At 37.9% G+C, this 16,236-nt stretch overlaps 5 protein-coding genes across 6 annotated transcripts; 3 read left to right on the forward strand and 2 right to left on the reverse strand.

Annotated features, from left to right (window-relative positions):
• The first annotated feature begins 7,643 nt into the window (after positions 1 to 7,643).
• Positions 7,644 to 9,125, forward strand: LOC103505635 (protein spalt-accessory-like). 2 transcript variants are annotated; one of them, XM_017442520.2, is made up of 4 exons: positions 7,644 to 7,774; positions 7,939 to 8,234; positions 8,327 to 8,571; positions 8,721 to 8,875. In XM_017442520.2, the coding sequence occupies exons 1-4, from the start codon at positions 7,716 to 7,718 to the stop codon at positions 8,808 to 8,810; spliced, it is 690 nt and encodes a 229-aa protein (XP_017298009.2). In that variant the 5' UTR covers positions 7,644 to 7,715; the 3' UTR covers positions 8,811 to 8,875. The 2 variants fall into 2 exon arrangements, with proteins under 2 accessions (XP_017298009.2, XP_026676737.1); XM_026820936.1 differs by lacking the exon at positions 7,644 to 7,774 and adding an exon at positions 9,034 to 9,125 and having other exon boundaries at positions 7,805 to 8,234; positions 8,721 to 8,867.
• A 426-nt stretch (positions 9,126 to 9,551) lies between these two features.
• Positions 9,552 to 10,070, forward strand: LOC103505636 (hornerin-like). Its single transcript, XM_017442511.1, has one exon. It carries the CDS (start codon positions 9,552 to 9,554, stop codon positions 10,068 to 10,070), a length of 519 nt encoding a protein of 172 aa, XP_017298000.1.
• Positions 10,071 to 11,274: 1,204 nt separating this feature from the next.
• Positions 11,275 to 12,176, forward strand: LOC108251948 (abscisic acid and environmental stress-inducible protein-like). Its single transcript, XM_026820939.1, has 3 exons — positions 11,275 to 11,399; positions 11,561 to 11,963; positions 12,046 to 12,176. The coding sequence occupies exons 1-3, from the start codon at positions 11,397 to 11,399 to the stop codon at positions 12,048 to 12,050; spliced, it is 411 nt and encodes a 136-aa protein (XP_026676740.1). The 5' UTR covers positions 11,275 to 11,396; the 3' UTR covers positions 12,051 to 12,176.
• Positions 12,177 to 12,217: 41 nt separating this feature from the next.
• Positions 12,218 to 14,156, reverse strand: LOC108251949. The gene is made up of 2 exons (XM_017442513.2): positions 13,605 to 14,156; positions 12,218 to 13,433 (listed from the first exon to the last, which is right to left on the reverse strand). Exon 2 carries the CDS (start codon positions 13,376 to 13,378, stop codon positions 12,218 to 12,220), a length of 1,161 nt encoding a protein of 386 aa, XP_017298002.1. The 5' UTR covers positions 13,379 to 13,433; positions 13,605 to 14,156.
• A 92-nt stretch (positions 14,157 to 14,248) lies between these two features.
• LOC103505648 lies at positions 14,249 to 16,141 on the reverse strand. The gene is made up of 3 exons (XM_026820945.1): positions 14,985 to 16,141; positions 14,379 to 14,864; positions 14,249 to 14,280 (listed from the first exon to the last, which is right to left on the reverse strand). The coding sequence occupies exons 1-3, from the start codon at positions 16,087 to 16,089 to the stop codon at positions 14,249 to 14,251; spliced, it is 1,623 nt and encodes a 540-aa protein (XP_026676746.1). The 5' UTR covers positions 16,090 to 16,141.
• Positions 16,142 to 16,236: the final 95 nt, after the last annotated feature.

Consider the following 16,236-nt stretch of genomic DNA (forward strand, 5'->3'; position numbering starts at 1 on the left):
TCCAAAAAATGTCCTTATCTCGCTAATGGCTTCATGGACGGATTTAAAAATGACGGATGAGAACAAGAAATACTTCTTAATTGAAGACACCGTTTAGTGTTGCATATTGGCATAACATCAGGCAGATTTTGTTGAGACTCTGTGAGGAGATAAAAAAGTGTCCATCGTTTGGAGTTTTGAGACAGCAGGATTTCATCTAGATATGCAGGATTTTCCGGCAGAGCTATAATGAACTTGAAACTTACGTATATCTCTGACAGTAGGGAAGCTCCAAAAAAATGTCATCTCGCTATTGGCTTGATGGACGGATTTAAAAATGACGGATGAGAACAAGAAATACTTCTTAATTGAAGACACCGTTTAGTATTGCATATTGGCATAACATCAGGCAGATTTTGTTGAGACTCTGTGAGGAGATAAAAAAGTGTCCATCGTTTGGAGTTTTGAGACAGTATCTAGCAGTCTCATCACTCCCTGGGAAGCCTTCAAAAAATCACAGGAGTCCAAAACAACAACAATGACAAAAGCATAGCAATGTATATTATTAACACTCGTAACCGAGTATTGAAGGTTAATCTATTGGTTATTAACACTTCACCTATTGTTAATGGTAGACCCAGCGGGAGGATAATTTTCGGCTTCTTGGTATTTTGGTAGCTATCTAGCAATTTCATTGATAAGATTGTATTGTGTTTTGATAGAGATTACTATAATATTAGGTACAATAGGTACATACGAGATACGAGTAGTATAATTCCAATGAATTAGTGGAGACGCCAAACTCTCCAATTGTTTGCTTGCACGGAGCACTAGGCACATCCACTAATACTGAAATACATACTTGAATCCTTTTTGATATCTAATGCGAGCTGTTTTATTATACCTAATCCTTGTAAATAATGCGATTATGTATTGTTCTATTATACAAGGCTATTGATCCAAGGCTTAGGTACTGATTGACACCAGTTGCAAAGGAAATGACATGGGAAATTTGTCACCTCCACCAATAATCATTCGGTGATTCCAATAAACCTAAAATTAAATGTACTTATACTCTAGGCACTGGATACCTAACTGATGTAGATTCAAAACATAATACTCGTAGATAGTATTTTTTTTTTTTTTTAAGAGGTTTGACAGAGGGAACTGTAACTGCTATGGTCTTATCGTCCCGAAATCGAAGAGAGAAGGAAGATAAGATTTTGTTGGTACAAAACAGTTGGGTGCCCTGTCATTTTCGTCAAGTCAAACTTCAAAGGAACCTTGGACGTTTCCGACGCAAGATGGTTTTTCTTTTGCCTGAACCAACGTATTCTGGGGAAGTTTTTTTTTTTTTAAGAGGTTTGACAGAGGGAACTGTAACTGCTATGGTCTTATCGTCCCGAAATCGAAGAGAGAAGGAAGACAGCATCTTGAAAAGAAGAACAGAAGTAGCTTATACTCTTCACAATTAGATTATAATTATATGTAATCACTAATCAGTGTGATCACATAATAGAATATGCCATCGTCAGCCTAGTTAGGTTGGTTGGTGGTACGTCTGCCTTGTGAGAGATAGGTCGCGGGTTCGATTCCCGCCCCGGGCGGATTTTATCCTGAACAGATCGGGACAAGAAGACCTTAGCAGTTACAGTTGCCTCTATGAAACTTCAAAAAGAAACAAGAAATTCTGTGATTTGCCTTAATTTCTTAATGGTTTATCAAATGGACACCTTTTTCTAATCAAATGGGTCTATGGGCACATTTTTTCTGTGCGGTCAATCTGGGGTTTACTGCCTCACTTTTCACTGAGATTTTAAAAAGTTCCTTAGCTGTCCTCAGACTGAGTGGACCCTAAAATATCCACACCACCCTAGTTCTTTTTTTTTAAGAGGTTTGACAGAGGGAACTGTAACTGCTATGGTCTTATCGTCCCGAAATCGAAGAGAGAAGGAAGACAGCTTACCTTCTTTTAGCCAGACGTATTAGACGGGAGGGAAAAATCCCTCGTCAATTACAGGGTGTTGTGTTCTGATTGAGTCCACCCTGTAGTCAGCGGCTTAGCGATATTGAATATAGCTTTTTTTTAAGAGGTTTGACAGAGGGAACTGTAACTGCTATGGTCTTATCGTCCCGAAATCGAAGAGAGAAGGAAGACAGGATCCAATACGTCACCTATCTATCCACTCGTTAAAGCGTTAAAGTTATCTTTGAGCAGGCATCAGGAAATTATTCTGAAATGGAGAGGCAATGTACAAGCTGAACATGGTAATAATGAAAATGCCTCGAGGCTCTGTGATAAGACCCCCACTTATCTTGAACTCGTGACTGGTTGACAGTAGCCAAAACATGATACATTTTATTTATGTATCTAAAGTTGTTTGAAAATAAATTGCTGCCGGTATCTATCTTACACATGTTCCTGCGTATTTTTCGTTTCGGACGAAGTAAACTGTGTGCACATTCTATGCTGAAATACTTAACGTTAAAGCTTAATACTATACAGTCACGATTTTGTACTTCTGAAAATTTGCATTGAATATGTAAACACAGACCAGCGGGAGGATAATTTTCGGCTTCTTGGTATTTTGGTAGCTATAGCTATCTAGCAATTTCATTAATAAGATTGTATTGTGTTTTGATAGAGATTACTATAATATTAGGTACATACGAGATACGAGTAGTATAATTCCAATGAATTAGTGGAGACGCCAAACTCTCCAATTGTTTGCTTGTACGGAGCACTAGGCACATCCACTAATACTGAAATACATACTTAAATCCTTTTTGATATCTAATGCGAGCTGTTTTATTATACCTAATCCTTGTAAATAATACGAATATGTATTGTTCTATTATACAAGGCTATTGATCCAAGGCTTAGGTACTGATTGACACCAGTTGCAAAGGAAATGACATGGGAAATTTGTAAATAATAATGTACACTAATCACAAAATCATGTAAGTATCTAAATAATAATGAAACTGATTAATTTTCAGGCACCTGGTATTGGCATGGTGTCTGAACGTCTCTACATCCTTCGGTTTGTTCATAGCCAACATGTTCATGTATTTTGTCATTCATTTTATGTAAACAGTTCCTTTTCATCAGAAAGCCTATGGGGAAAAAGCACAAGTTGCCAAGAAATTATTAGTCTACACGGAAGTTTATATTAAGCTGAGCCTAATAGGACAGATAATGTTGAATTAAATATGCATACTAGAAATTTTCAATGTTCACTGGAATGATTCTCAGGAGACATTTTTCAACGCGATGCCGATGCTACAGGATGATCAGAAAGTTTTTATATCCTTAGTTACCTAGTAGTCTTTCAGTTTAAGCTACAAGCTGGTAAACAATGAACAATGATGGAGAAGCAGATCTAGTGAACTTATTGATGAAAATGTTAATGAAAGTCATATCTTGATATTTTCAAAGCAGCACCTTCCAAAGTCAAGATTATCATGACCTTAGCACAAGGAAGATACAACATGAGGTAACGTAGGTATATAGTGATATTCTTTGTAATATTATAAACAGGGATTTGGAAAGGCAATCTTTCTCCCATCTTGTCCTCCTTTCGATTTCGGGACGATAAGAACTATGTACGCTTTTAGATTTCCCTTTATCAAACATTCAAACCCCAAAAAGAATATTTTTTATGCCTGGTAAAAAGTGACGATTCTTTCTTCATGCTTTCATTGTGAATATTGTGTTGCAAGAAGAAAATGTAAAAATATTTTCGAGCTATGCATATGGAAAGATGGGTACGAAATACGAATTGACTATTCACCTGAGTTATTTTAATTGTACAGCCTTCAAGCTATGCTGCAGCGCAACGGAAATTTTCTAACCAGACTTTTCCATTCTTAGATAGACGTGGATCTTGTGTTCTGCATGATTCTACCCGTAAATGTGATTTGTATCACAACTGATGTGACTATGTTTCCCGCATCCCATTCAAGAGCGGAGGCATTTTCCAACAGGATTCACTGAATGAAATAAATATTGAAAAAAATACAGAGCCAAATAATGGTACCTATGTCCGTAGTATTAAAGGTGCCCTTAAGCAAACACATGTAAAATTCAATATTTACAATGTTATAGACGTTGAAAGTTTACATATTTACAATACAGGATTCCAGAGGGAACAAGTTGGAAAGAGTTTTTGCTTACTCAGAGCCCCCCACGCTCAGAATTTGTACTGAAATCTCGCATGATACTGATACTAATAATTTATAGTGCAGAATACACAATGAACATTGGGTAGGTATATATTCCCATACTCATAACTACAGGGTATCCCACAATGTTCCAACAACATGAGGACCTAATTTTCTGTACACGAACGAAGACGAAGCTCGAGGTCAGACCATTAAAAACTGTATTATTTTGAACTTTTTTTCAAATTAGGTACAGGGCAACCGATCTTTAGGATAATTTAAGGAGTATCCATGCCCAATTGCCCACTTTTATCTGCCTTTTTTCCTTTATAAATATCCATTCTTACCCTCCTCTGTCTTCCTCATACATATTTTCTGTCAATTAAAACTTGAGTCGTGAATTTTGCAACAATAAATTACAATATGATTTATAGCATAGGTATAAATCTGTCAGATGATTATCAATAACTGGCATAAGTCTTCCGTACCTGCTGTGTTGCTTCGCTAGATTGCCAGGGGTATGGTCGTAGTTCGCACTTACTAGGTAGTTTGGGTTGGCGAAAGCACCAAGCTTCAAGGCGATAAAAGAGTGCAGAGCACTAAGTGTGAGAACCAAGTCCTTTTCATTATTTAATAAACACCTAACAATAGACCCTTGAGAGTTAACTACAATACTAATTTGATACGAAAGTCGTATTTTTCTTTTCCGATTTCCTCTCTTTTGGTGTGATAGCGACATAGTGCCAGTACTAAACCGTAGGAGAAATTCTGAAAGGAAAATACAACTCTACCTGACGTATTTTCCAAAACATGGGCTCTATTATGTGATCAAATCTAATAAAGAAGGATAAAAGTCTCGGCTGGAATTGAATCCGCGCCCTCCTGTTTACCAGACGTCTGGTTAGATTTAAACCATCCGGTATGGGCAATAAAAATAATTCTGCCTGTATGAAATCTTCCCCGTTCAAACAAACACACGGGTACGAAAGTTCCTTTAAGGCAGCCATACCTCAACCTGCGGCCTAAGCTTTCCTATGTAGCCCTTGGTAGCTTAAATGCCAGTAATATATGACCACTGACTACACATGTTCACCTCTGCACCAATCCAGATACAAATCGTATTCGATGATGTCGAACTTCAGTTCTGGAGCTCTCAATAGAGGCCCTTAGCAATGCATTTTTAGCTAGTCTTTTGACCTGTGTTCCGCGTAAAGTTCGGGACACTCAAAATATGGCCCACGGAAAAAAATGTTGAGAATAGCTGCTCTAAAGTAAATAATACCGTCTAGATGTGCACCACATGAGTACCGGCGCTGTATATCTATAGTTATGCATATACATCAGACATCACATGTATAATTATACAGGTTATGGCCAGTACGATTCTATGTTTAGAACGCTTTTGACAGCATCCGGATCCAAAACAAAATAATAGAGATGTTTGGAGAAATTAATTGTTGATTTCAGGTGAACGTTTTATTCATACCAGAATCCGCCTCGTTATTTCTAACATTCTTGAATCCTTCTTATCTACATCTTAAAATACGGATTTCTTCAAATTTCAAATCCTAAACTTGCCAGATTATAGTGTTTCCTCGTTAGGCCCCCTTTTTGGCGGTTTGACCTAGTAGAAAATCAGTGACGTACTTTTTCCGGTACCCCCGCAAGGTTTCGCCTGAGGACCCTTTGGTTCAATAGTATATTGACCCAGGGAAGGAGGAGGGGGGAGGGATGTTCCAATTTTAAGAGGGACCATTTAAATGCCCTAGGCCCCGCGGGGGTGTGTTATACACCAGTGCAGGAAGCCAAGTTTATCCGAATGGCAACTCAAATTCAGTCACTCCACTCTTTTTCTCCCTCTGGATATTGAGCTCATAATTTATCAAGGAGGACCAACCAACCTGATTGACATGTCGGTTCCTAGAGTAGCTCATCAATATTCCACAAGAGTATGAGTTACCTGTGACTATGGTGTGGTCAGTGTCTAGAGTAGCTCATCAATATTCCACAAGAGTATGAGTTACCTGTGACTATGGTGTGGTCAGTGATAATGGTCACCCCAACACAGCGTGAAGTGTAACTGAAACCATTTCAGGAAGCGTTTAAGAAGGGGTCAGATGAACATTTTGAGGACGAAATCGCTGGAAACATTTCAGAAAAGGTATTAAAAATTACAATAGAGAATCATAAGAGCCAGCCTAGTTAGCTTGCAAGGTACGTCTTTTGTAAGCGCTAGGTAATGGATTCGATTCCCGCCCGGAGGGAAATTTATCCTAAACAGGTAATGTTCGTTCCCGGAACGGCTAGCTAATTAAAACTTGATAAATCTGGATGTTCACCAATCCCGAAATATCCTCCTCCATATAAAGAGTGCACTAGAATATTTCTCCAAAGAAAACCTATGAAAAGTTATGATTTGATGAGTTCCCGCTATAAACTTATACAAACACTGAACACAAACTTGATATCAATGAAAATAATTAAATACAAGAGACTTGATGGGATTTCCTACAACTTGAGGAAATAATAACGTTATTTATTTTTTAAGTTAAGGGATAATACTTTTTGTCCTCGTAAATAAATACCGATGGGATTTCCTACAACTTGAGGAAATAATGTTATTTATTTTTTAAGTTAAGGGATAATACTTTTTGTCCTCGTAAATAAATACGCGAATTTCAACTGGTGATTGAACAAAAAAATTGTAAACTACGAAATCTGCAACTTCGAGCGAAGGAGTGAGGTTGACGTTCAGAAATGAACTGAGGTTACTGAGGTCTGAATAACACATGCGATAATACATACACGATACCCGATGAAGAGATGATTATGGCATGTGAGTCAAATACCCATATTTTAACTATTGTATTTTTTGTACTTGCAGCTCCTCTGCGCACCATCTTTTGAGGGGGGAGAAATTATTGTCTATAAATTAGGCTATTATTTGTGCAATATGCAATAATAAAGTCAATATTGACTAGAATTAGGAGAAACTGTTACTCTTGGAATTTGGAAATGAAAACAAGAATTTCATTTCAAAATCTTGCACACGACTAGGAATGAATCATTAATGAATTGGAAAACGTCTGCATAAACGCGACTTGAGATTCATCTCATACTCTGCTAATACGAAATTCCATGTACTGAGCTCAGCTATGTGTATATTAAAACCAGACTGCGTGCACGATATAATCCACCCACTAGCTCACTAAATACGCGAATTTCAACTGGTGATTGAACAAAAAAATTGTAAACTACGAAATCCGCAACTTCGAGCGAAGGAGTGAGATTGACGTTCAGAAATGAACTGAGGTAGAGGTAGAGGTAGTGAGGTCTGAATAACACATGCGATAATACATACACGATACCCGATGAAGAGATGATTATGGCATGTGAGTCAAATACCCATATTTTAACAATACTAATAGTCGTGATGTTCCGTACAATACAGAGGCTTCTATAGTAGTTCTCTAGCCTCAAGCTTTCCAGTGGTATCCTCAATATTTAACACATTATAATTAGCGCTTTAACTGTTTCTACCTGAACTTCATCTTGGGTGTGTAGGAAAAAAAATGAGTGATTTTCCCAATTCGACATATGCAGGCAGATCTAGTCATCTCACTTCCCAAAGGTATCTTGCTCGAAGACAATCTTCTCAATATTTAACACATTATAATTAGCGCTTTACTTAACTGTTTCTACCTGAACTTCATCTTGGGTGTGTAGGGAAAAAAAAATGAGTGATTTTCCCAATTCGACATATGCAGGCAGATCTAGTCATCTCACTTCCCAAAGGTATCTTGCTCGAAGACAATCTCGGAATAGTTATTTAGAAAATTCAGAATCAGAAGGTAGCTCTCACCGACCAGGAACCAGTCATTACAATTCTGAGACATATAACACCCCTAGAACGAGAACAAGAAGATATAATGAATCCCAAGATCAATATAGGCATAGGGATCATTCGCATGACCATAACGACACTCAAGAAGTGTACAATTACCGAGAAGCTCTTGAAAAACTAATGCTAGCAAGACTTGCTCAAGATCAATTAGATAGACTGCGACATGGAGGTCACTATGGTGGGTATGGTGGGTATGGAGGGTATGGTGGGTATGGGCCGTATGGGGGGTATGGGCCGTTTGGAGGGTATGTGCCGTATGGAGGGTATGGTTAGGGTATGGTGGGTATGGGCCGTATGGGGGGTATGGGCCGTTTGGAGGGTATGTGCCGTATGGAGGGTATGGTTATGGTGGTGGATACGGGACGCACCACGGTTATGGTCATTACCCGCGCATTTCTGTCAATGACCAAGCACATGATTATGGCAATAGTTATGGGCCTGACAATAGTTATGGATATAACAATAGTTACGATGACGGTGGGTATTATGATCAAGACGGTGGGTATTATGATCAGGATGTTGGGGTTTGTGCGCATTTCTTTCTGCTCCTCCGCAAGCGTACTTGCATACTGGCACTACCTAGCGGACGAAAAAAACAACTGCGTAAAGTCTGACGTCACACATCTTTGAACTCTTTCATAAGAACGGAAAATAAAAATTGAACGATGGTGGGTATGATCACGATGTTGGATATGATCACGATGGTGGGTATGATCAAGATGGTGGGAATTACTTTGATCATGGTGGTTTTGACAACTGGTGAAATGGTTATAACCTAAACCAATTTACTGGAATTATCTACAGCCGATACTAGAATGATATAAGTATTTGTCTCGGATGTTGGGTATGATCACGATGTTGGATATGATCACGATGGTGGGTATGATCAAGATGGTGGGAATGACTTTGATCATGGTGGTTTTGACAACTGGTGAAATGGTTGTTAACAATTTACTGGAATTATCTACAGCCGATACTAGAATGATACAAGTATTTGTCTCTAAGATCAGCATGTTGTATTTTATATGTTTTTACTTTCCATTACTTTTCTTCACTCTGATGAAATCAAATAAAACAAACTCGAAGTCACGAAAAAGAAACCAAAATTGTTGTTGAAATTATTTTCAAATCTGTTCTTGAAGACAATCTCATGAAAAAAAAAACACTAGGAAGGTTTTTGTGGTATTTTCAGATGGCCACAAGAACAGAACAGAAACATCGCAAAGTAAAGGTCGAACTAGCCAAGTTTTGGCTGGGGGACTTTCCAAATCAATAATTGAACGAGCACTTCATTTATAAACACACAATATTTTCTCTTAAACCACAATTTTCTACACAACATTCTTACTAATTAAACTCACTCAAATAAAACATTGATTTTCTTCCGAAACAGGTAACATATTACATACCACACACAAAACATAAAATAATCACAGTAAAACCATCCCCTAATTTTTGGTGTAATTGAATCTAGTATATGTGAAGTGAAAGAAGAAAGACAATCATGAGTAGTTATTTCAACTCAGGATATAGAAGCAGATCCCTTTCTCACAGATCACCCAATAATTATTTAGACAGTCAAGGATTGCGTGCTAGCTCTTCATATCGTTCTCATCGTCCAAGGACCTACAGTAGATATGACAACGAACAACTCCCAGGATATAGTGGTCGATATGGAAACAGAGATTATTCACATGAACATGATGAAGAAGTATACAACTACCGTGAGGCTCTCGGAAAACTACGTGGAGCTAGAATAGCCCAGGGTGAAATAGATAGACAGCGACATGGAGGACACTCTGGTGGTTATGGAAGATACTATGGGGATTATGGTTATGGTTATGGTCGTCATGGTGGAGGTTATGGTCGTCATGGGGGAGGAGGTTTTGGTCATCAGGGTTACAATGACGATAATGATTATGATCAACACACCTACAGTGATTTCCCTTACTACCAAGGTTATGATTATAGCAGAGGACATCACGGCGTTTTTGGTGATGATGATGATGACTACGATGATTAACTGGTCGTTTTGTATGTCCGATTCGTCACCGAATAGTCAGTCATCCATTTTTTTGGCTGCAACTGAGATTAGTTCAGTAGCATTCAAGCTCCATTCTTCTCAAGGACAAACTTTTAGGTACGTGCGAAATAACAAGTCCAATAGTAAAACACCCTCAGGAGAAATCAAAGATTTGGACACAATACCTTACCTATTGGATGTTTCACTTAAGATGAGTGTTTCACCGCCGTTTTTATTTCGTAGCGATGAAACAACTGCTACATTGGACGCTTGTGGTACCACTCTCCTTTTTTTTTAAAGATGAGTGTTTCACCGCCGTTTTTATTTCGTAGCGATGAAACAACTGCTACATTGGACGCTTGTGGTCTGTGTCGTAGTATGCCTCTCATCAGATGGGCGATTGTGTGATGGAAATTTACTTTGTATAGTAAATTTCCATCACACAATATTACACTACAAAGTCACTACATCGCAAAAACTCACTGACACGAAATTCCTCAACAGTAACACTAACTTGTGTGATGGAAATTTACTTTGTATAGTAAATTTCCATCACACAATATTACACTACAAAGTCACTACATCGCTAAAACTCACTGACACAAAATTCCTCAACAGTAACACTAACGCAACACAATTTTCACACTCAAATCCCGTCATTATATTTCTGGGTATTACAAAGAAATAGCACCAAAATTTACCTATACGTAAGGGACTTGCACATTGAATAATATTCCTGGCATGGATACTAATATTCCTGGCATAGGTACCAATATTCCTGGCATTGATACTATGAACAATAATAGTCCTGCCAAGAATAATAATTTTCCTGGCATGAATAATAATTTTTCTGGCGTGAATAATAATTTTCCTGGCATGAATAACATTCCTGGCATGAATAATAATTTTCCTGGCAATAATAATAATTTTCCTGGCAATAATAATAATTTTCCTGGTGTGAATAATAATTCTCCTGGCATGAATAACAATTTTCCTAATATGAATAATAATTTTGCTGACCAAATGAATATATATGGCCAAAGGACTATTATTCCTGACAATGTTTATGTTCCTGGCACAAATAATATGAATACTATGCCAAACACGGGATTTCACAATTTGACACCAATGGAAAAGAACGAATTAAAACATAAAGCAGGCCAAAGGACTATTATTCCTGACAATATTTATGCTCCTGGCACAAATAATATGAATACTATGCCAAACACGGGATTTCACAATTTGACACCAATGGAAAAGAACGAATTAAAACATAAAGCAAAGGCACACCCACATCTATTAACAAGAGAAGAAAAGGTAGAGTAAATGGAATCGATGGAAAGTAAAAGGAAAGAAGGGCAGCCAAAAGAAGTAGAAGAGCATCAAGAAGGCAAGGAAGGTATTCGGGGAGCTCTTATGTAAGTCCGGCAAGTAATTTTGGAGGATATCCACATGACACATATGCTGGACCCGCAAATGATGATAACTAGGAATCGATGGAAAGTAAAAGGAAAGAAGGGCAGCCAAAAGAAGTAGAAGAGCATCAAGAAGGCAAGGAAGGTATTCATTCGGGGAGCTCTTATGTAAGTCCGGCAAGTAATTTTGGAGGATATCCACATGACACATATGCTGGACCCGCAAATGATGATAACTATCCGGACAATCCTGACCATTACAACTCATATGATAATGGGTATTCTGGAGGAGGATATGATGATGGTTATTCTGGAGGAGGATATGATAGAGGGTATTCTGGAGGAGGATATGATAGAGGGTATTCTGGAGGAGGATATGATAGAGGGTATTCTGGAGGAGGATATGATAGAGGGTATTCTGGAGGAGGATATGATGATGGGTATTCTGGAGGAGGATATGATGATAGGTATTCTAGAGGATATGATGATGGTTATTCTAGAAGAAGGGGAGGATATGATAGGAGCTATTCTGGAGGAAAATATGATTGATTATGGTTGTCTCTAGAGGATATGATGATGGTTATTCTAGAAGAAGGGGAGGATATGATAGGAGCTATTCTGGAGGAAAATATGATTGATTATGGTTGTTTTTCTGGAGGAGGGTTTGATGGCGTTTTTTCTAGAGGAGAATTTGATGGAGTTTCATCTGGGGGAGGATTTGATGGGGGATCTTCAGGTAATAATGATTGTGGTGGAGGTGGTGGTAATGACAATAGTGGTGTTAATAACAATAGAATAGATGATGAAGTAACAAGAGAAACGAAAGAACCATTCATAAAAAGAACCAGAGATAAACAAATGGAGAGATTGTCGCAAATAAAGATCTTGTCTGATATCCAAGAAACAAATTAAAAATAATAATAATAATAATAATAATAATGACATATCAGCATATTTTTTAGTTCTCTCTAATCCTATTCTGTCCAAGTTGTTCTTCTTTTTAGAATCTGTAGCGGTTGTATGACTATCAGCAGAGTTGTCTTTACTACCAAAAGAATCAGGTTGGCCTCTAGATGTTTGAACATCAAGTGTTAAATAATCATTATCCGAGTCACAACTTGAAATATTTGTATGCTTTTTACTTTTGCTTTCTTTTATTTTGGCAAAAGTCTCTTTAATTGTATTTCCAGTTTTATTGAGTTTAAACGTTTTCCCTTTTTCTGAATCTGATGAAGAAATAGCATATTTTTGTTTAATAGTTTTCAATCTGTCTTTCTCAATACTATTGGTGGCGTTTTCTTTACTTAAAGTTCGGTTTGTTTTATCAGAGGACAGTTTTGAAGAAATAAAGTCTCCATCCGAATGATCAGTGTCCTCTTTATCAAGACCGTCTACTCTATTCTTAGAATGTTCGTAATGTTTAGTCCTTAGTTTCCATAGACTTTCAGAGCTTGAATCATCTAAAAGACCTTCAGGTTTATTAATGATAACTTCAGGGGAGAGATGCATATGTTGAGGGGCTACGATTGACTTTGAATGTTGGGTACTTGATGGTTTGCTCAATACAGATGATTTTTCCACCGCAGAATATTGGTTACCACTTTGGTCACCAAGCTTTAGTTCTTTGTCTTTGAAATATTCGCTACATTTCTTCATGAACTGAGAGTTTTGCAAGGGTTGTGATAGGCGTAATAGTTTTTGTTCAAATAAACCAATCCCATGTTTTGGATTTGTATCTGAAGACGAATCAGTGCGGGAGTGTGACTCGTTATACTTCATAGTTTTCGGCGGTGAGGCCTGTTCGTCTACATTTGACAATCTTCTGCTTTCTAGGTTGTGTTCATACTGACTAGTAGGAGGGTCCACCATATAGGGGTCTTCGTTAGGAAACATACAATTGTCTTGGTAGGCGGGATCATCCCATACATATCTTGGTGGAGAGAAGAATGTAGTTTGCGGCGGTGAGGCCTGTTCGTCTACATTTGACAATCTTCTGCTTTCTAGGTTTTGTTCATACTGACTAGTAGGAGTGTCCACCATATAGGGGTCTTCGTTAGGAAACATACAATTGTCTTGGTAGGCGGGATCATCCCATACATATCTTGGTGGAGAGAAGAATTTGGGAGATGGATCACTTGGAGGCTTGGTGGGTGATGTTACTACGATGTCATCATGTACAGGATCAGGATACTCCCAGAAATCTCTGGCTGGTGACAGGACAGGAATTGAACAACTCAAATTTTCATTCGACCTGCTTTGATCACCAATATTTCTATTATTTGTCTGGGGTGGTGAGTCTGACTTGTTATATTTTCTTCTTGACAGAGCGATATCACTATCCCGTGGTGAAAGAGACAGCCTAGATGAAAACTCTGGAGACTTTTTTGTTTTCGAAACATTTCTTGTATTACTGATTATCTCTGGTTCTGACGGACTTGAGCCAGAGTGTTCAGAACTATCTGAATTAAATCTGAGAGAAGCAATATCATTCTCATCTCTACATAATTTTCCATCCCTAGCTCCGGGAATGACAGGCGAAAATATAGATTTTTTGTGACTAGATTTGTTTGAACCATAAGAAATGTACGGATCATTTGTTTTCCCGGCAGTTTTTTCAGCGATGACAGGTGAGAATATTGATTTTTGACGATTCGATTGATTTAAATCCCTTGAATCACATCATTTGTTTTCCCGGCAGTTTTTTCAGCGATGACAGGTGAAAATATTGATTTTTGACGATTCGATTGATTTAAATCCCTTGAATCATCTAGTGCCATTGATCGTATCTCGTTTGACTTTCTAGGGGAATATTTATTAGTGTCTCCTACAGGACTCGGTTGAAAATCTGGACGCGAGCCTTGTCTTTCTCTCGTTTCTGATTCCTTATGTATACTTGTATCTCTTTCATTGAGTCGAGGAATAGGACTGAGAATTCCGAAGCTAATATCTTGCGTTTGCGGGGAATATTTATTAGTGTCTCCTACAGGACTCGCTTGAAAATCTGGACGCGAGCCTTGTCTTTCTTTCGTTTCTGATTCCTTATGTATACTTGTATCTCTTTCATTGAGTCGAGGAATAGGACTGAGAATTCCGAAGCTAATATCTTGCGTTTGCTTTGGTTTACGTTTAGTTATCTCAGTAAATTCATCTGAGCTATCCGTGTCAAACAAGTTCGTATTTTTCCTCGGCTGAGATAGGGATCGCGATGGCTTGTGTGTTGTAGATTTCTTTTGGGGCTGACTATGATACAAAGTATTGCGAGCTTTAGTTGGGGTATGTTTTTTCAGCTTTTGGGAAAATTTGTAGGACTGAGAGAGAGCTTTCGTTGGATAACAGTCCGAGTCATCTGTACTGCTTGATTTAATTTCAACGATCTTACCTTGTTTAGTTGGGGTATGTTTTTTCAGCTTTTGCGAAAATTTGTAGGACTGAGAGAGAGCTTTCGTTGGATAACAGTCCGAGTCATCTGTACTGCTTGATTTAATTTCAACGATCTTACCTTGATCAAATTTAACCTTTAGAAAGTCTGGTGTAGGTACTTTCTTTCTTTTCAAATGTAATGAATCAATCTTGGTTGGATGGATTTTGGTTTTTTCTTGACCTGAATCACTCCTTTTAACAGTACAAATGTCTTCTTTGGAGTTCAATTTGGAGACGGATTTTTTGTTTCGATTCATACAAGATTCAAAGAACAAGGAAGATGCAAGACTTGATTTATCAGAGCCTTGGTGCTTTGCTCCGTTCTTATCTCTTACAATTAAAGTTTCTTTTTCAAAGAAGGAATTGTCCTGGTGTTGAGACGTTTCATTTATTTCATCAAATAGTTTCAAGTTCTCCACAGTTAGGTTTAATGTTTTGTTTGGTTGACTCGTATCCACTTCAATTTTGTCAAAGTCAATGGCAAGGTTTCTGGCAGTAGGTCTGGATTTCATAGCATCTTTCCCTGCAACACAAGGAACAGACAGATTATTCTTCTTCATCAGGTTTGTGGCAGAATCTAATTCTTTATTTACATACAGCGTATTGACTTTATTTACCTGCTTTAGTCGGGGTAGGTCACTGGAGCTCGAGCTACTTTTATGTTCCACTGAAGTATGCTTAGATCTTTTCAAGTTGTCCAAAGGACTCGGTGAGAGTCTACGTTTTCTCTTCTTCACCTCATCAAACGTTTTGTTTTCAGGACATGTTGGTTCGATATCTTTCTCCATCATATTCATTAGCTGATGTAGATTTTGCTGAGTATTTGCTTTGATACTAGGTACATTTAATACGTTTCTATTGTTATCTTCATCAGAATCGCTATCTGAGAATAGTTCTGGGGAAGCTACGGTTTGGGAAGAATAATTTCCTTTATTTGGAGTTGTCGTTTGCTCCTTGGTTTTTGTTTGACTTGCATTATAAGGGAGTGTGTTTTTGTCATAGATAGAGTTGACTGATCTTAGAGAGTGGCGCACTTCAGTATCACTATTAACTACTAGCTCAGTGTCACTAGTTTTAGACGAAGCAATAGTTTCCTGATCGTAGATGTCGCTGTCATAATGATATACACTTGGTTTGTCTACAACTTTATCTTGTTTAGGAGATACAGCCATACTGGTGGCCATAGATTCAGGTTCTTTAGGTGAATCCTTCTCCTTTTCAACGGGTTTCTGAGGTTTCCAAGTGCAATTGAACTAGAATCGGAATTGTTTTGTTTCTTGGATTTCTTCAGCTTGAAGACATCACTGAAACTTTCTTCTTCACTGTCTGGA

This window comes from Diaphorina citri, unplaced genomic scaffold (assembly GCF_000475195.1).
Source record: "Diaphorina citri unplaced genomic scaffold, Diaci psyllid genome assembly version 1.1 scaffold187, whole genome shotgun sequence".
Taxonomy (NCBI): domain Eukaryota; kingdom Metazoa; phylum Arthropoda; class Insecta; order Hemiptera; family Psyllidae; genus Diaphorina; species Diaphorina citri.